At 40.8% G+C, this 21,208-nt stretch overlaps 1 protein-coding gene across 1 annotated transcript in view; it reads right to left on the reverse strand.

Annotated features, from left to right (window-relative positions):
* The window catches only part of KCNK5 (potassium two pore domain channel subfamily K member 5), a 34,907-nt gene extending 14,814 nt beyond the window's left edge, over positions 1-20,093 (reverse strand). The window contains exon 1 of the mRNA XM_027681910.1: positions 19,721-20,093. Coding sequence (XP_027537711.1) covers positions 19,721-19,906 — 186 coding nt within the window. The 5' untranslated portion in view covers positions 19,907-20,093. The remainder of the gene's footprint in view (positions 1-19,720) is intronic.
* Between the last annotated feature and the right edge of the window lie 1,115 nt (positions 20,094-21,208).

The raw sequence follows: 21,208 nt of genomic DNA on the forward strand, positions 1-21,208 counted from the left end.
CAACACCCTTGTGTCTTGCTAACCTGTGAAAGTTTTACTGTCCTTTACTGACCTATGCAGAGAGTTGAGTTGGAAGGTGGTTGGGGCAAGAGGTGCAGGATATGAGTCAGCAGCACCTGCATTAGAGAAGGATGGAGGGAATTAATAAAATCCACATTAAGTGAGAAGGACAGCAGTTGACTACATAAGTCTGATTCCAGGTCAAGCGAGCATACAGGAGTGAATCCCCAGCTGGCCTATACTAAGAGTTGTTAGGTTCTGCAAGACTTGATAATCCTAGAACTTGTGTATAGTCTGTTTTAACAAACAAAATCCTAGGCAGAAACAGCTTATTTCTAACAGCACAGTGGGGTCATGGCTAGTAGCTACCCACCACAAGGCCGAAGTTGAAACTGAAGCAAAAAATAGGAAGTGGTAATTGAGGGAATAATGTTAACTTTCACTTCTAAAAGAATAAAAACTCCGCAAGCTTCATGTTTGGTGTTGACAGATATAAATAACAAACATAACCAAAAGCATACATGAAGACTACCCAAAAAGCTGAAGATCAATATAAGTATACGTGATTCCTTCTCCCTTATCTCTGAATTGAAATAGAAAAATTAAAAACAAACCCTGGAAAGCAAGTGTTAGTCCCTGTGTTTACATTCCTACATAGATCAACTACAAATATTAGGGTACAAGTTTTCCCCTTGCTGTCATAACCAACCACTTTATAAATGCACTGCAACTGCTATAGCAAGTAAATACATATTTTGCATTTTTCAATCAATAGTTAAGTCTCAAAACACAGTTCCTATCAAAGAATAAACTTTTGAAAATTCCCACTTGGGGAAAGAAAATCCTGGCAAAATAAGGATTCACATACATCATGGGATGTTTTTTCCAGCAATAGTAAGATTTAATCCAGAACGAGATGGTTTCTACTGATACAGCAAATAGAATGTTATCTTGTCACTTTTCCACAGTCTTTGGAAAAAGGAGAACTTAAAGTCGGTCTCCCTTACTCTTTTTTTTAACTGCTTCAACATACCAGTGTTTCTTGTTTGGTTGGGGTTTTTTTAATCAGGGAATTATAAAAGTTATTTAAATTTGCTAAAAGTGACTTTAAATGATCCACTAGTATCTTATAGCATGCAAAACAGAAAGGTATATGTAGAGGTCAAATGCACTGTATACACCACACTTTATCCAGAAGATTATAAAACAAGACTGAACTTGCTCTGCAGAGAAAGCTTAGCTAATCTTGCTGATTCTTCATTTACCCATCCAACTTCTTAGAGTTTCATTCTCTTCATGCAACAGTGCTTCTCAATACATAAACGAATTACAGAACCAAGGCACTCTATTGCTTCCCCTTCATTATGCTTCACTTTGGTCTGTGAGCAACTTGGACCTCCACCTAACCTAATTTTCCTTACCTAATTGAGCCTCCAGCACATGCCACTTCATACAAATCTGTCCCTGCATCTAAGCCTGATATTTAAGGAATGCATGTAAATACATGCCTGGTTTTCACTTTGCATAGTTTTGTGATATAACAGGACAGAAAACCAGACATCATTTGTGGCTGTTAATATAGAACACGGCAATCAGGGTTGTAAAAAATACCCAACAATCCAATAAGGGATTTTTACGTGTTTCTTGGTCTTGATTTCTTAATTTTACTTTTTAAGTAATAGGGAAATTCCTATTCCTAGACTTCGATGTGGCTAGTACTTTTTTTTTTTTTTAAGCAGCCTTTATTAGTTTTATTAGATGAAGAAATCACAAAGTGGGAAACTGGACTTTGAAACCAGATTCCAATGAAAGTAATTAAGTACATGTTATGAAGAAAACTCTAGATTAGAGCTCCAGATCCCTTTTAATTTACTGATTAGCCAGCATAGAACAGGCTGTCTAGTAAGAATGCCTGAAGATCACAGCACCAAACACACTTAAGACAAGATACTACCAAACACAGAGATACACAGAAGTGGTCTTCAGCAGATGGAAAATACTCTTGACTAAATAACTATATCACTGTGCTGTAAAGAAAATCGTGTGTACATCCTTCAAAGGACATGATTGAATCTGAAGAGGGCCTAGAAAACATTCACATCTTAATCCTACACACATACTTTTACACTTTAAAATAGTCACTATTTAGTATAATTCTGAGGCAACTTCATCTGAGGTTTATTTAGGTGCTCAGAATTGAGAAAGAACACTGACATATCCCAAAGCAAACTGGAACTGCTCAACATAAGCTCCAAGATATCTCTGCAAAAGACTTTGTTGGATAAGCCAACGAATTCCTATTTGCACCTGAAGTTCTATTAGGTTAGCTGTTCTTTTTAAAATTCACACTACCCAATCCCAGAATAACCTGTATGCACAAAAAGGATTTAAACAACAGCATCCTTGCTATGGTTTAGTGTATGTATTGGGTTTGTGTGACCAGGTATTGGTAAAGAATGGGGCTACAGTGGTGGCTTCTTTGAGAAGCTGCCAGAAGCTTACCCCATGTCTGACAGAGCCAATGCCAGCCAGCTCCAGGATGAACCCCCCACTGGCCAAGGCTGAGCCAATGGTGGTAATGCCTTTGTGAGAATATATTTAAGGGAAAAAAAGTTATTGCACAGAACTAATTGTGGCCAAAAAAGAAAGGAGTGAAAATATGTGAGAGGAACAAGTATGTAGATACCAAATTCAGTGGACGAGAAGGAGGAGGTGCTCCAGAGGTTCCCCTGCAGCTCATGGTGCAGACCATGGTGAAGCAGCTGTGTCCCTGCAGCTCCTAGCAGTCAATGCTAGAGCAGAGATCCACCTGCAGCCCGTGTAGGACCCCACGCCGGAGCACGTGGATGAATGAAAAGAGACTGTGAACCTATGGGAAGCTTATGGTGGAGCAGGCTCCTGACAGGGACCAGAGGATCCATGGAGAGAGGAGCCCATGCTACAGCAGCTTTCCTGGTAGGATTTGTGGCCCTGTGGGGGCTCCACACTGGAGCAGGCTGCTCAAAGCACTGCACCCTGTGGAAAACTGGCCCAAACTGGAACAGTCGTGAAGAACTGTTGCCTGTGGGATGGACTCATGTTGGAGAATTTCATGCAGGACTATCTCCTGTGGGAGGGACCCCATGCTGGAGCAGGGGAAGAACTCTCCCTGAGCAGCAGCAAAAACAATCTGAGATGAACTGACCGTAACCCCCATTCCCCGTCTCCCTGCACCGCTGGGGGGAGGGCATAGAACCTGGGAAGGAGAGAGGGGTAGAGGGAAGGTGTTTTTAACATCTAGTAATAAATTTAATTAATATCTCCAAGTTGAGTGTGTTTTTGCCCTTGTTGGTACTTGGTAAATGATCTCTCCCTGTCCTTATCTCAACTCATGAACATTTTGCTATATTTTCTCTCCCCTGTCCAGTTGCAGAGGGGAGTAATAGAGCGGCTTTGGTGGGTGCCTGGCACCCAGGCAGGGTCAATCCACCACAGTGTACTACAGACTCCATGACCTTCCAAAAATGTGTGTGGGTGAATTTTTTCAAAAGCACTTGTGTTTGGATGCAATTCTATTGTAAATAAATACTGTCACAGCTCCCTATCTTTATTGGGCTAGTGGCTTAAAAATCTGTCCTGACTTTGAAGAAGAGACCTTCTTTCTAACTGTCACACCAAGTGGAAAAGAGTTGTCCCCTGCCTTCTCCCAAGCAATGATGATAGCACTTTTTCACCCTCTCTCTGGCATCACTATTTTAACACACCACAAATCACACATGTTAAACAATTTAGAAAGTTCTTTCAGTGGGCTGAGTCTCAAAAGGAACAGAGTGACAACTTAAATCTAAGTCTGGGCATTTCAGGTTTTTTTCTCCTGAGTTTTGTTTTACCCTTTTGCAAGTGAGATGTGTGTGTGGGAACAATGCTAAAATGATAAATTTGTAACAGGGACCAAGCATCGAGCTTAATTAATCCATAACTGCTGTCACTCACAACCCAAGGAAGAGAGGAAATAATTGATTTAACATGAAAGGACAGTCTCACTAAGGACAGTGCTACAGGCACAAGCCTATCTTCTTGCCTCTGTGTTCTCTTACTCTATATGCTTCCTAGTTGGCAAAATGAATAAGGGTAGAGAACGCACATTTGTCACAGACAGAAACATTTGCAATTTCATACTTTTAAGTGCTCATCTGTCTTCGTGTTTTTTGATTACAATTTAACCAGACTAAGTGATCCTTTAGAAAAGCAATCTGTTAATTAACCCATATGGGGCAGCAAAAATCATACTCTGCAAACACAATCTCAATTTATTATCCAGAAACAGGTCTTATCAGACAGAGACAAGAAGAGGGGAAAGGTTTTTACATGCAAATTAGAAGATAACAAGCTAAAACCAAGGTAGAGCATGTATCTGAAGGCCATGCAATAAATCATTAATTTAGAAGAGATGTAAAGAACCATCTTTATACTTGCTTGAACCTGAAAGACTCATAAAAATTTAATTATGCCTAATATTTATGAGAGTGGAGGCTTCAGGACACAGTCCAGTGGAAACAACTGGTGAGTTTACAGACAAATTAATTCCACATTATTTTTTGGAAACAGAGAAGGTAAATAATTCTGCCAGCTATTCCCTGCTTGGAAAGATGATCAAAATTAGACAAAGCATGAGCAGGATGAAACAGGATACGTACAACTTGAGGATAAAAATCTTGGGGATTCAACAGTGCCGGCATTCAATATATTGAATATTTTTCTCCCTCACTTTCCCCTGCACACACTCCACCCCCTCCCAATTAAAACCAGACATTCATGTGCTGAACATTTTAGTAATTCATATAGATGTAAATGCTGATCACTTGCTACAGCAAGTCCTTAGGGTTGCTTCTACTTAGAGAAACAGCATCTTAGTATTGCATTAATGTACTGCAAGATTATCTGCTCGATCAGCACTAGTCACTAGCATCACCATGATTTCATTCCCTCCAAGGTGAACACAGGCTTCACAAAATGTATTGATATGTTTGAGTTTTACATGGAAAGATACAGCTGAGTAATAAACCTAATCAAGAGAGCATTCCTGAGGACATGATGCTTCTCAAGATGCAAGTGCACTCTTTTTTTGGTGTACTTGGCATGGAGAAAAAAGGCTGAGAGCTTTAAAGTCAATACAAAATATCCTGGGAAATAATTCCCATTGACAAAACTAGCGGATTATCTCCTGTGGGACAAACAAATGGGCGGGGATCAAACTTAACCCTCCTAGCTTCCCAACTTCTGCAATATCTGAAAATCAATAGAAAAACAGTAGTTCCAGGAAAGGGTTACAGGAAATTCTTGCTGTTGATTTAAGAACAAAGTGCCTGCCCATAGAAAAGAACCATCTGACTTAGTTCAATTACATCCTTTGATGAGAGCAGATTAGCAAAATATAGTTTAAAAGTTATCTAGTTTCTTTAATTTCCTACTTCAGTCTATGATATGAACACAATCTCTCCTTCAATTAACCTGAAATAAGAGGAGAGTTCCAGAACTTCTGCATCTTGAAACTGAGCCTCATTGCCCTTGAGAGCAATATAGGTTTTGTCATCAATTTTATTTAGAGAAGAAAGATAAGCAATTTATACTGCAAAAATAAATAAAGAGTGAGAGAAGATAGCATTGCTCTCTTTTGCACTGTATCAGAAACTAGAGCGCAAGATCACAAATAAAAGTAATTTAAACTAAAACCCAGTTTGAAGTTAGAACAAACAAAACATAAAAAAAAAGTATGAGTGAAATTAATATGCAAATTAAATCAGGTTCTCAACTATGCAGTAATTGTTAGTCAAAAGTATTCCGCATGGTAGCGTATATGGAACCTCCCTGCCTAAACCAAGATCCAGAATAACAGTGATTGGTTTAGCTGACGTAAATATTTCTGCAATGTGGTGTTAAAGGTAAGATTTTGGACCTGAAACTCTTATTACTATTATAATGCACTGGAGAGCATATTTTTGTCCTACAGTAAAATCCTCTTAGTAAGAGAGGAGTTCTTCAGACATGTAGTGAGAAAGGGCAAACACTTTCACCATTTTCTGTGGCTCCATTCAAAGACATGCAGGAGCTCTTCCTCAAGAATGAACATGATGCAGAGTATGCAAGAGATAAATGGTAAAGAGTAAAACAGATTACTTGGAAAGAAACAATTCTACTGATAAATAGAACACCAACACTTTTGCAGCACCAGCTTGATTTATATTTCTTCCTGACAGACTTCTAACAAGTTTAAAAAGGTCTTTAAGTAAGGTTTGAGCAATAGAGGATACATATAATTTCCTTTACTGAGTATATGAGTGGTTCTACAAAGTAGACACATTTCCCTACTGACTTTGTGAAGCATTATCTTAAGGCTTCATTTAAAAGAAGTACAAGTCAAGATTAGTGATTTTGTAATGATAATTTGCACTCCTTACTTGTACAAAGTGCTATTCTACTGAAGGTTTACAGATGGGTGTTATGTCTACAGCTACAGACATAACACAAGAGCTATGGAACGCTAATCTGAGCAACCTGGTGCAGTGGAAGGTGTCCCTGTCCACGGCAGGGGGGTTGGAACTAGATGATCTTTAAGGTCCCTTCCAACCCAAACCACTTGTTCTTTTGTTTTGTAACAAGCAAAGCAAGAGTTACATTTATCTTTATAGTTTTCCATCATAAGCCTCTATTTTACAAAACAGTGTTTTAAAAATAGGCAGTTTAAGACATTTTCAGTCAAAACACACATATGTGTTTTCTAAAACGTCCTCACATTGTGTACATGTGTGTTTGTGGAAACCTGCTGTACTCTGCCCAGACGTGATTTGGATAATGCTTATTGATTTCATGGTCTGCAACAAGTTCTGTGTTTTGCATTTTTCTCCATCCTCATGGAAACTCCCCATTGCTTTCCCAAACTACCTTTCCTGAAAATACCCCAAGTTTGAAGCTTCATTTTTCACACAGTAAATTCAAGAATAAAGCCACAGAAGGATGGTCAGCCCAAACAGGGTTGCAAGCACGTGCCCGTTCTTCTTCACTAAGGCAAGTTAAGGCAAAGCCAGCATTACTCACGTGACTTGACAGAAAAACTGTGAGTACTCAGGTCTTTGGAAATAGTTGTTGCTCTTTCTATATCATGAAATCATACACGCAGTCAGGCCCTTAAGAGAACTTAAAGCTAATGTTTGATCAGAAACTGAGCAGTGAATTGTAAGCTGCTACACGCTGAATTTTGAGGGGTTTTGGCAAATTGAACGACTACAACTGAATGATTAAAGCTTTCCCTCTGTACCAACCGTTGCTGTCCTGCTGCTAACCTGCTCTTTAACATAACAACTAGCTAACGGCCGTGCTTGATTAGTGACCTGCAACACCACATTTGTAAAAAAAGAAGAGTAGGGGTAAACTATTGTGATGAGAGAATTAATTAATTCTGCAATAACACCCCAAGTTTTGGAATAGCTTCTATTACAATGAAACACAAAGTCAAGCAGATTTAGGTGGTAAGAGTCCATTAAAAAAATAATTTGAACAATCTGAGCTCTATTTCTTTTCTGCAGAACAAATAGGTGTTACTGTTTCCTCTGGAAAAAAAGTTCTAATCTGTAGGGAAATTAACCTCTTGGAGGCATGTCAATATTTTTACAGCATGCACTGTTTAAGACATGCTTGTGTATGATGTATAGCATGGACAGTTAATTTTCCTATAAGTCATAATTCATAGGACAAACAATGTGAGGGATATTAATGGAAAGAGATCAACAAGGTTATTTCCTTTTTGTAGCTTTCTGCAGAGTTAAATAATAAGTTAAACTCATAATTCAGCAAATAAGTTAACTGGAACTACTTTTTCATTGCAGAATTGAATGCTGAAGCTTACCTACTAATGATACTTGCAGGTCCTCTGCTTGAATCAACTAATGCTGCTCAACTTTATTTCTCCTTTCTATTTATGTGCAATGGGTGTAAATACCAACAGTTTTGAAGAGGCATCTGGCTTTTTGAGAGATCATGACTAGAGAATTTAAGTTGATATAGATTTTTCCCCTATTAATTTCAGGACTAGATTCCAGTTTTATGAACTAGTTAATAAACTATTTTGATGAAAAGCATATTCAGCATTCCCTTGCTATTCTGATTAATATAATAATAGAACCGTTTCCTTTTCACTTTCCCAAGTTCCACATAGACATGTTTTGAAGACAAATTAACTAAAGGTTACTGCTGCATGAGAACTGCAGCTGTTCTGCAGATGCTGAGTGTCCCAACTTTTCATTAGCCTCCAATTATTCTCATTCAGAAATAAAACCTATTAGACTGTTTCATAGCTTTCATTAACACAGCTTAATTTTAAGGGCTTCTGTGCCAATATGCTTATAACACATTTTGCCTTGGATGGAGAAAAGAAAATGTATTTCAATAACTTTTATGTTGCATCAGCTGAAATTAAGGCATTGGAATAATCTATAATAGCAGATTAGACTTCCTTCCTATCTGAATACATACACGGTGACTAATGTAGCCAACTCCCCTTTAAAAGGGCTTTGGAAAATGCTGTTGCCCCCATTTCAGAGATAAGAAAGTGGAAGCAGAAGAGTCAAGAGTTTAATCAAGCCCTCACACCAGCTGGTGACCTGTGTTAGGCAGGGTTAAAACCAGACAGTGTTTGCATGAGACTCTTGCAACAGAGGTGGTACCGATTGCATAAGCAGATGGTAACCCATGCAGCAGACTGAGTTTCCAAATTAATGTATTTCAGTTTAGTTGCAATTGATTTAAGCAGATTTAAATGGAACCAAAACAATCCCATTGTCAATAAAAACAGTTTATTGAGATGAATTTACTAGATGGAGGGGGTTGGACAGAAAAGCGTTGATACTACACAAGAGAAGTAGATGAGGAAGCCCAGCCTAAAATGAAGGTTCCCCTGCTCCGACCCTGCTTTCAGTGTATAAGAATAGTTAATTAGGACAAGTCAAAACACAGGTGATCCAAGCTTGACAGCTTTGCTTACAGAGGCCCAAATAAGCTTTTCAACTCAGTGAATGAATAGCAGCATAAAGTAACCTTGCATTAAGAAGTATACTGCACTCTCTCCTGTTTTTAGTCATGCATTAAAATGTGCTCCAGATTAAGAAATTTACAGAAAGTCACTGTTTTAGAACAATCTAAAAACTGTTTGTTTCTTAGGCATTAGGAAATGTTGTAGACTCTTGGTTTCACAAGCACTTTTGCCCTGGATTTCAATATGACTTTAAAGGTTTTGCTCCTCTGAAGACAAGCTAGAAGCTGCTGCCAAAGTGTGCTACTAGAATCATACATCTCATTTCCTATTTAACAACCTATCTTAAGGAAAAAAAAAGTAAAAAAAAAAAAGGCAGGTCCTAGTAAAACAACTGTTACTTGTCTGACAGTCCAATGAGCTTACACATGCTCGAATAAAAATCTTATTTGTCCCAAAAGCATTAAATCAAAAAAATGAAAGTGATCAGACTTGGGTGGAGCAAAGTATTACTTGTAACAACATTTTTAATCAAGTAGAATTTTGAACTACAGAACAGGATCAAGAAAAAGACACATTGTTGGCTATTAACTCTTTAAGGCAGTACCTTTATTAACTCATATTGTTAAGCCAAACAAACAACAAGTTCTCCAGGATCAACCAAAAACTTTACATAACCTCAACCACACTTAGTCTCTCTCCCTGCATCGTTCCATTAGGCAGCAGCAGGAGGAGGAGGAGGTGAGGCAAGGCAAGGCAGGCTTCCAATGTCAATATGTACAGGATGCTTTGTACGAAAAGCAAGGTGATGGGTTTATGTTAAGAGGCGCAACAAGAGGGAAAAATCTGCCACAGAAACGCTATTTGCTTTGAGATTTCTGTTACTATGTATTCAGCTTTATCCAGAGCTTAACCTGAAACAAAATGTTATGTTACTTACTATAAATCTCTTCAACACCAGATTAGCTCGAGTGATCTTTGAGGACTGGGGAAAGAGTGGAGGCTGCTCTGAACAAATGTTTTCAAACATAGAGAAACAATTACTGTAGGTTAGAAATAAGTGCGATCAGTAGCTAAGATAAGAGCACTAGGAAACTGTCTGATCTACACACACTCAGATCTGTAATAGTATAGTTTGCCTAGTCTACCTTGTTTCTTCTTCTGAGGGAGTGAATTAGACTGGCAATAGCATTAGTTTGCTGCTACGAACTGGCTATTAATTTAAACATTTTAATTAATTAAGAAATTTTGAAAAATTTCTTAAACACAGTTGTGTCAGCATACAAACCCCACTTCTGCAGGAACAGTATAACATAAAAACCACTCACACAACCATGTGCACTGGAACACAATCTTCTGCTATTTTAATACACTCAGCACTATACTACTAGTACACAGATGAGGCTTTCTTCCCAAGAGAGCTTGCAACCAATAACCAACAGACAGCAGAGCAGAAACTTCTTCAATAATTCTTCAATAGTCTTTTCCATCCCATACCACATTTAGTTCCTGGTCAAAACCCAATAGTGAACAAGCAATTGTGTATATCCTGTAGAAAAGGTTTTGAAGTGAAAAAGTAAGCTTAGTCAACTGAAAAATCTTTCAACTTTAAGACCGTCCACACTTCCAGATTCGTGAAATTTCCCATAGGGTCTCCTCTGAACAACAGCATGAAACAAGCTGAAGGCAAAGAGCAGTGTACAGTGTGGCAGGTAACTAACAGATTCTTGCCCTGTCACTTCTCAGCTGTCCCATCCCTGAGGATGTATGAAAGTCAAACCACTTTGCCATCTTTTTGCCACTGCATTAAAGGAAAGAGGGATCAATTGGCAAAAGCACTATAGTTTCTGCCTTCTGTTTGTTACACTTTTCCTTCCTAGCCCGGATTTCCTGAAACTGACTTCTTTGACTGTTCAGCAGGCATCTATTACCTTCTCAGAAGCTGAGACAGGGGAAGCACTTGCACATTTCTAAGTAGAGAACCCTCAAGCTTAAAAAGCTGCTCAGCATACAAGATGCTAAGGGAGTCATCAAAACCACAGGAAAGCTGCAGTTACATCAAGTAAGTGAGATGGTTTTCCTAAGATGCACAAAATTAGCTGAAAACACCTAGTCAATGTCTGGGGTGAAACTATTTTATTGCAGTGTTTCTCTGGAAGGAAACAAGAAGCAGCCAGCTGTGAGGATGTCTGTCCAAATAACCAACTGTCTAATGGTAGCAGAGCCAAACAAGCATTATTAAAACACATGCAAATAAATCCAAGGTACTCTCAAAGTGAAAACTATATTTTGCTTCCATTTAAGACAAAGACATCTATGCTCATTTCATTAATCAAGTTGAGAGCTTTAAGACTTCGCAGACTTTGCAGCAACTTCATGAAAAGCGCAATTATCTTACAGTCACACTCCAGTTAAGACACTACCTGAAAATCTAGCATTACTGTAACAAATAATGTAGAGACACAATAAAGCTGACTACTAGGTTTACTGCTACAATAGCATCAACTTCAAAGTTTTTCACTCTTCCTCTCTCTTTCCTGCCTTCCACCCCAAAAGCTGTAAAAAAGAAAAAAAAAATCAGAAACATGCATGTATTATTTTAAAAGGGAAAATTAGTAGTGACACAGGTGAAAAGCTTTCAGAGTGCACCAATACAAATAAGAAAGAGTTAAGCATAAACTCCAATGCCCTTAAAAAACCTTTGTGCCAACAAGGGAATTATTGATTAAGGAACTGCCCTCTGTCATTCTGCAGTCACGTACACACCACTTAGACAGGCCAGAAGGTTGAAATTCTAACTTAAGTGGTAAATTATCATAGGTCAACTATCTAACCTGATTTTAACATATTTGCCTTACAGTCTGAAGCTGGTTAACAGCAACTGTAACAGCTGAGTGTGTGGTAGGTTGAAGATTCCAGCCAGATTAATGCACGAGAAGCCAAGGGAGAAGTCGGTATGACCAGTAAGCTTGGTTGGACCCCTTCTCTTTACATAGTTACTTGGCTCCAAACACCTCTCCTGTTTCTTTGGTGTCTGGAGGAGACTCATCAACCTTACTCCCCTCACAGGTGAGAACTAAAATACTGAAGCTGCTGTTTCTCTAGCAAGGGACCACACATGATTCTTCAAAGCTTTTTTTACTCCTTTGGAATGGGTTGAGAGTAGCAAAGAGGAGCAGCAATACGAGCATTTGGAGGTCACACAGCGAAGTCGTCACTGATTGTGATATGATAGCCAAGCCACCAAAAATACTGTCATATCTGTGCTTTCCACCTCAGAACCTTCACAATGCTTTGCAGAATTACCTTCAAGTTCCATTAGCTATCACTCACTGCCAGTTTTGACAATCTTATGATTTACTTTGCAGTCCAAAAAAATATTAACTGTCATCTTTATTGTTAAAAAGGACCAGAGTTCAGAGACCTGTGATAGGTGCACCTGGGCCATTTTGACACCTGTTGCAACTTCAAAGAGGCACACAGGTCTGGGTTTTGTTTCTCAGCAGTTGGAACCTGCTTACACAATATTTGCAAGATGCCGGCACAGAACAAAGTCAATTTAGTATTTACCAGTTTGCTCAAGCACAATCTATGTCTACCTTTTCATTAAGGCAGAAATATTGCTACAGATCAGCCACTTTGTAGGATTATTGATCCCACAACAGGGGTTATAAAAACAAACCCGTTGTAAGAAACACATGCACATACGGTTAAACACTACACATGCACATAGGGTTAGAAAAGAAAATTGATTTCAGTTTCAATAGAGGCTACAGAGGCTATGATACACAACCTATTATTAATTTCCTACTCCCTTTTTATCACTCACATTTCTTTCTTTTAAGAAAACAGAGTATGAGGTTTGATTTTAAAACATTTCAGAAGCTATTTTGCACCTAAGAGTGCCCGTGATTCGCTCGAGTTCACACAACACAATGCAGGGAAAAAAAAAAAGAAATAACTTCCTTACTGATTTGACTGTAAGTAGAGCTATGAGGGCAAGGCATGCCTAGGAGGGATCTCTCCTGCCTACAATTCAAATGTTGGTAAGTACATAACTAACACAGTAAAATCTAAGAACTCTTATATAAAGATATGATAAAATTACACCACCATACACAGGAAATAAACAACCAGCCTGAAGTTCCCTGGTGCTTTAAAGAAAAGATCTAGTAATGCTCAAATCAGCAATGCTGATGAGGAACCTTAATCAGAACGAAGACAGGAAATAAAATAAGACAAAGTTATACCCTCAAGCCTAAACCATCCCTTCAGGAGATAGAGCTAGTAAAAATGCAGAGTGCATCTTGCATGCTAAATTTTAAAGGTTCAATCTGCCTTTAAGTGTGACTCTCCTAAGGATGTCTGTACCACCATAGATACTTCAGGTGTGACCACAGTGGCCTTTTAATTTAACTGAACAATGCAATTCTTCCAGCTGTCCTGTTACCACATGCTGTTACATACTACAGAGCAGACTCAGTTTATGACATGTACTCATTTTGGACTGAACAAAACCTACAGACATACTCCATGAAGAAATTTAACTACATGTTATGGGGTCACACAGAAGCCAGGACAAAATAAAACCCCTGCAAATCACAGGCACTATCATCAACAGGTCCATAGCACCAAAGTGCAAAAGCATTCTCCTTTGCTCCCCAGCTGATTAGATTATTGACTGCCACTTTTTCTCAGCTTGCTTCTGGTTGTATGTTACTATGTTGACATCTACTTGCAGTACCAGCAAGGAATACAATTGTTCTGAAGTCAGCAGCATTGAAAGAAAAGCAAAACAACTAATTATGTTTAATTAGTATTAATAGCACAAACAGCAACTTGTTTAAAAAAAGAAAATCTATACAAAGTCATCATTACACTGTACCTTCACTGGCTACAGATTGTATCTTGCAATAACCACATATACAGTATGAACCAAAGCAGGGGTTCCAAGATATTTTAGGACAACAAGCTCTTGATAACTCACAAATCTGCTTGCATGCCAAAAAACACACCTAGTAGCAGAATGTAACATGTAAGGTAACACAAACATTCAGTTCTAAGGTAACAGAAGGACAACATACTAGAAACACTCAAGGATTAAGTCTGTAACAGGAAAACGGAAAAGCCCCATAGCGGGAAAATTATAACTTCTGATCGATTACTATTGCTCCATCAGCAGAGAGAGTTGCAGTGCATGCCCTATCAGCTTTGTTTAACTATGTTCCAAGAAAGTTCAAACAATTTAATAGTTAAACAAGAAAAAAGGGAAAAAAAAGAAGAAAACACAACAGAAAAGCATGCCTGCTTACATATGATTTTATGTGTAGAAACACATAGAGAAAAGTTGCGGGATAATGCAGTTGGACATTAGGAGGAATTTCTTCACAGAAAGGGTTGTTAAGCATTGAAAAGGACTACCCAGGGAGGTGGTGGAGTCACCATCCCTGAAGATGTTCAAGAAACGACTGCATATGGCACTTAGTGTCATGGTCTGGTTGACATGGTGGTGTTTGGTCAAAGGCTGGACTTGATCTCAAAATCTTTTCCAGCCTAATTTATTCTGGGATTCTGTGCTGCCTGTCCTCATTTTTTTCTCCTAATGCTGCAGTGGCAACACCCATAACTCATACTCTGAGACAACTTAGTCAGCTGTGGACAGTGGTCCTGCCTTTTAATATCAGTTCATCTCTGCTGACCTTAGAGGATGCATAATTCAAGATATAAATTCGAAAAATCTAGCAATGGCTATTTCTCAGGCATAAGCTTTAACTTACACTGTCAAGTTTTTATATGAGAGCTATTAGATGTAGTCGTTAACAACTTTGCAGTTAAAGATATTTCATTGGCAGTCACTTGTCCTTGTCTGACAGATGCTCAGCTTTACTTTGTTCAGCCTAGGAAAACAGCTTAGTCTTGAAAGGGGGGAGTCAACTGGCATTCCAGATAATGAATTCAGTCCCCTATTTATCTATCCCACAATCAATACCCTCTATGGAAGGAATCAGGAAGCTAGAGATCAAACCAACAAATTCAAGTAAGTCTAGAATCTCATTTATGCATCTCCTGATGAACAGAGGAAGGGAGAGATTACAAAAAATATGCCCCTATAAGCTTTACATTGAAAAAAATCACTATACAAAGTGTAAGCAAAAGCCATCATCTCTATTGAAATTGGACTAACAAAGAGCATTTAAAACATAGTTCAAGTTTTTAAGAAAACTACAGCTTGCAGACACTCTCAAGAGTACAGCAAATAGATTTAAACCTCGAGGTAGAAGCTTGAAAGTAAAGCAAGGTGGGAAACAATGTTCAGAATCAGAGAATATTTTTAGATTTTCATAATAAAACAGGCAAGTTCCAAGAATATACAAATCTAGAAGCAATCTTCAGCATACTCAAAGACAAACCAAAATCCTGTAAATGCACCTGTAGGTACTTGTGAATGGAGAGGACATTTTGGTTTTAAAAAATAGAGGGGAGAAACTATTATTAATCCACTTAACTGTTATTTCCTTTAGCATGAACCATGTGCCATGTATATCCCAGCAGCAGCTATCCTTAAAAGTCTTCCAAATGTTTGTTCATAGCACCGGCCTTTAGGTCTAAACATTTAGGTTTCTAAAGTTCTCTCTCAGGCCTGTTTAGAGTCTTGTATGCTTTTCAAATAAAGACTTCAACTATTTGTTCTCATACTCAGTATGTTTGCCTGCTTACCCTAAAGAGAGCCAGCAGTTTCTCTTTTCATTTTATTGCTGTTTTGAAAGTAACCATTTTCACTCATCTTCAAATTCTTCCCTTTCTTTTCACCAGCCTTGGTGTTTATCAATGGGAAGCATTTAATTTTTTGATGACCATAGCAGGCCAGTAAAAGATTTCCTGGTAAATAAGACGTGGCCCAGGGTTGGCAAACCTTTGCTCATGTGAATACTGACATGAGGGTCGAGAGGGCACCTCCTTGCATGAATAGCTCCTTTATCATTAAGCTGATGTTTCACAATCGGGATGGAGCAATAAAGAGTAAAAGTAAGGAGCCGGAGAAGAGGGAAATGACTGAATCACCTTACATTTGCTTCGGTCTTCAAAACTTATTCCTACAGCAGGGTAAGTAAAGGTGTCATCACTGTGGATCTCTGCTTTGTCCCCTCCTTCCTAAAGAGTACCAGGACTCAGGGCCACTGAAACAAGTGGCAACGACAAGACTTTTATCAACAAAGGCATTACACTACTTTTAAGATTCTACAATGACAATAAACACGGTGCCATAATATCCATATTAAAAATGTTAATTTTTGCAGATATTCCACAGAGTTATGAAACATTTCTTTTCCAAAGTAATTGTACATAGTGATGAGAGATTACAGTTCCTTGTGTCAATACACAGTTGTGCTTGAGGGTCTCTGGAGGCTTAAATAAATTGCCATGTGAAGCATCTCAGCCACATTTTCATTTGATCAATCAGCTTTACCCAGAAGAACATGGGCAGGCAGCAATCAGCCTATACACTGCCCAGAGTGAGTAACCTTTAAAATCAGGGTCTACATAGCATTGCTCCAAGATTGTTTAAGTACTTTCTTTAACTCTTCTAGTTATGGTAAGTAATATGGTACTCACGACAATTAAAAGCAGATGGGGTCTTCATACAAGAGATTCCTAAAACCTGTTTTTAAACAAGTTTATTTTTAGGCATTTCTCAGGATTGGGGAAAAAGGCTTTCTTTTTAGCATATCCTATAATACTCTGCTTGTAGATTTCTGAAAGCGTGTTAAACACATTTCAGTAAACATTTATTGTAGTGTATTTCTACCATAATACATTGTGAAATTTTTATTACAGAATACAAACTTTAGAAAGTATTTCACCACATACAGCTCACTTTGTAATCACTTGAACTGTTGGTGTAGAGATACTAGTCTGTATGTGAGTTGAGAATCTTTGCTGATGATCTACTTGTCTTTTAAAGTACTTCAGATTAACCATACAGATCTAGTTTTGTAGTCATTCCACACAGAGTTTCCATTGCACTTACAGCTACAATTAGGCTCAAAGGAACACTGAGCTAACCTGGGTGGGGAACAAGGGCAGCAGAGAGACCGGTCTCTGAATAAGTCAGTCCTTGTCACCTTTCAGGCTGCTTCTGGAAACAAAATTGGTATTGTTAGTTCAACTTGAGCATTCCTTGGCATCCTTGCATTTTACTAACAACCATTTAAAATTCTAAAAAAAATGGTGATATTTATTGGGGAAATTTATCCAGTGTGTTTTAAATGGGGATATTAAAAAGAACATCAACAAAATAACAGCAAAGCTCAATGTGGCTCTGTAGAGTGACATGAGTGTCAGTAGAAACCAAAAGCAGAGTGAAAGAAAAGGCTCCAAGATGAAGCCACTTTTAAAAAAAAAAAAAAGATACAACAGCATAGAAAATTAGTTAAACCATGCAAAATCCCAAGAACAAATTCAGGGAGTTCATGGAAGAGGCTAGAGGAAGAGGCTCAGAGGAACAAGACAGAAGTGGAGACAGGGGGCATTAAATGACCATTTTCAAATCAACAACATTCTGGATTTATCACAAGAGAATAAATTTGAAGGTTTAATATGAGAATGATCAGGATTTGTGAAAGAGCATAGATGTTAGTAATGTTTTAAAGATTCAGCAGAACCCAACAGAAGCAGCATTGATAGTGGCTGAGAAAGAACAATGACTATTTCTGATATGCTTTACAGCTTACTCAGGACAGAATCCTGATACCCTTACGTGATTTCTCCCATCACAGTTAGCTTCAGATAGGTTAGATTTCACCACGCCATTCTTCTCTGTCAGAAATGACACTCCACCCCTTCCCATCACTTCTCACATAGAAGTTGAATAAGAATAGGAGCAAAACTACAACTCTGAAAGAAAGCAGGCAGTAAAGTTTCCAGTAACCAGTAAGAGTGAAATAAAGGCAAAGTAAGACAAAGTAATTTAGCTAAATTGAGGTTAGGACAACAACAGAATATCTATGAGGGATCAGACCAGCAAGACTGGACATGGAAAGTAGGATATGATTGGAAGTAGTACAGAGGCAAAACTCAAACCACATGAATATGAGACTATCACCAGGAGCTAACATGTACTGAAGAGGGAAGGTCCTCAACATTTTTTCATTGTCATCCTGTATTTAAAGAATCTTTCTGCCACTTCAGGATTAATTGTGACAAAGATCGGGGGGGGGGGAAGAACTTGATTCCCTCATACCAACATGAATTTCCTCCTAAATTGAGGCAGAATATAGATTTTAGATTATGTCTGCAGCAAGTTAAGCATGTCAGCCTTCATGCACATCCAATCCAAATGAGGTTTTTCTCTTGCGGACTTTAAAACAGGTTTGGGGTATAACCTAGAGTAAGATTTCATTAAGATTCCAGAACAGCAAAAGCATACTCAAAACGCATAGCGCATCTTTCATTTTCTAACATCCCTTAATAGTTTCAAGCCTCCATCCACCTGTTCCACTTTATACCACAAATACACACTTAACAGGGCCCTAAGATGGTAACAATAAGGACACAACCACCAGAAAGCTCTGCTATCTGGAGCAGACAGAAGGCAGCCACCAACTGAAGAAAGAGAACTTAAACCACAAACTTGTAGGATCAGGAGCCCATACTCTTCTAAGCTTACACCGTATTACACCAAGAGAACTAATGAGCCACTTTCGAATTCTTTCGTATTTTAGCATTTTAACAGACTTCTAGTGAATTTGAAAATAAAATAATTTTTTAAAAACAACCCAAAACACGAGCAGAAGATTTACTCGGTATAAACATTTCTGAAATAAATGATTCATTCTCACCAGTGGAGCCCACATATCCGGATAGCCTGTTTTTCATGGTTCACCATTGCTTGCCACCACGTTTTAATAGATACCATATCCATAAAAAGGCACTAATCAAGTTTATATTGCTCTCGGAATTTATACACGCTATCGATTAATAATTAGTTTTGAAGAGACATTCTGCCAGGTGAGCGGGACAGGACGATTACCAACTCCTCACGGTTTAGAAAGAAGTCAGTCTAGTAAAGTGTAACAGCGCAAGAATTGCGAGCATCCCTCCGTGCGAGCCCTGCACTCTTTCCCCCAGTTACCCCGACTGACCTTCGGGACCCCCAGGCACCTCTTCAGCAATTAAGTAAGGGAAAGGGGGGGGGGGAAGAAGGAGAAGGAAATCAGACCAAACATAAGAGGATCGAGACAGTTGGCTTCACCTTCCTTTCCCCGCAACACACCATCCATTGAGGCAGAAGGAACCACCCCGGGTGCTACAACAAGAGCCGCATTCACGGGCGCGGGTTGAGTGGCGGGCAGGCTGGCGGGAGTGCGCTCCAGGCGGGCACCCCGGGCCGGCCGGCCGGCACCGAAAACAACCCTCTGCTCCTTCAGCACTCGGAGGGACAGAGAAGGAAACGCGGACCCATTTATTGGCTCTATCATTAAGAAGTTAGGAACGATCAAGACGTTTTCCTACGCTCCCGCTCGAGGGATAGTTTTTCGGCACGGGGCTTTGTGAAGGCACAGACGCGGTCGGGCTCTGTTGGGAGCCGGCTGATTTCCCTGTCCGCCCGCGGGCGCGGGATTTTCCGCTCCGGGTCGCCCAGCAGCACCTGCTGCTGCTGCCGCCCGGCACCCCCAGCCCTGGGCCCGGCACCCGCCCCGGCGGCACCCGCTGTACCTGCAGGATCTTGTCCAGCCCCTCCTGGCCCAGGCAAGGGAACTGCTTGAGCAGCTCCGTCTTCTGCCGCTTGTAGTCGTCGGTAGCCGAGCGCCAGTGGGGCTCCTCCAGCACCTCAAAGATCGCAGCCCCGATGGACAGGTAGAAGATGATGGCCGAGGTCAGCAAGGGGCCCCTGTCCACCATGGTGCCAGCGGGAGGGACGGAGGGCTGGCGGGCGGAGCGCGGCGGACGGGCGGGCCGGGGCGGCTGCCCCGCGCTGCGGCCGTGGGTGCCCGAAGCAGCACTATCCTTCCCCTGACAGCTCTGCCTGCCCGCGCTGTCCGCCGTGCCTCCTCTCCTGGCTTCTGCCGCGTTCCCTTAGTCTTCCACACTCCCCTCCCACTCTCTTCTCCTCCCTCCTCCGCTTCTCTCCACTCCCCCCGGCTGTCTCCTTCCCCCAGTTCTCTCCCCTCCCTCCCTCCCTCCCTCCCTCAGCAGCGATTTGAATCTGGTGCTCTCCCGCTTCCTCTCCCCTCCCGCCCGCGCATGCGGGGCCGCCGCCGGGGGAAAGGCCGGCGGGGCGCCCCGGGCGCTCCCGGAGCCGGCCCGTGGCGAGGGACGGGCGGTCCCCGCGGAGCGGGAGAGCGGCAGTGGGGTCCGGCCAGCGCCCGCCCTCCGGGGGCCGCACAGGGGAAGGGGAGCCGGGGCCGCGACCTCCCCTCTTCCCGCCCTACCCTCACGGCCGCCGGGAGCCCGTGTGGGGGCCGAGAGGCGAGCCTGGCCCCGGCCATGTGCCCCCAGAGCATGGCTGGTCCCTGCTCCCGGAGCCCTGCGTTGCCCTCCGTGTTTTCCCTTGAGTCAGGGGAAGAAGGGGTAGCGTCGCTCAGTTTTATTTTGCTTTTTCCCTCATGCTGGCAGGTTCAGCGTAATTTCTCGTTGTCGACGCCGGCAGGCTGTGAAACGAGGGCTGTGGCTTTCCTGGATGCGTGGAAGCGTGGGGGAAAGAGCTCTGAGGAGAAAATAAGAGGTCTGTCGGCAGGTTTCACCCCTTCCCTGAAACGTCTTCCAGACGTGTGCATTACAGATTCTTCAGAGCAGACACTGCACCTCCCTTTCTTCGTGCATTTTGTACCTTTAATAAATGTTCCTGTGCATGCTCTCTGTGTGTTTGGGAGTGAGGGAGAGGTAGCGGGTAGTGATTTTCCATGAGGTGCTCAAAACCCCTTCCAGGCTGAAGCTCTCCCTGTTTGTGAAGCAGCCCACGCTACTCTATGTTCACACTTCCAGGCAGGAGGAAGGCAACCCGACTGCTTTAAATGAATAGGGATGGAAATGGGGCTAAATGGGACAGAGAGAGGATATAGCAATGTGTCACGCACCCTGGCAAAGTGCTTCTGGTGCGGACACAGTTCATCTTACATGGATCATCTTACAAACACTGGTTTTGTCCTTTTCTAGCCCCCCCAACAGGAAGTAAACAGTCAAGAAATAGAGTCGTTCGTATCA

The sequence above is a fragment of the Neopelma chrysocephalum genome, unplaced genomic scaffold (genome assembly GCF_003984885.1).
Source record: "Neopelma chrysocephalum unplaced genomic scaffold, ASM398488v2 Primary Assembly neopelma1_61b, whole genome shotgun sequence".
NCBI classification, from domain to species: domain Eukaryota; kingdom Metazoa; phylum Chordata; class Aves; order Passeriformes; family Pipridae; genus Neopelma; species Neopelma chrysocephalum.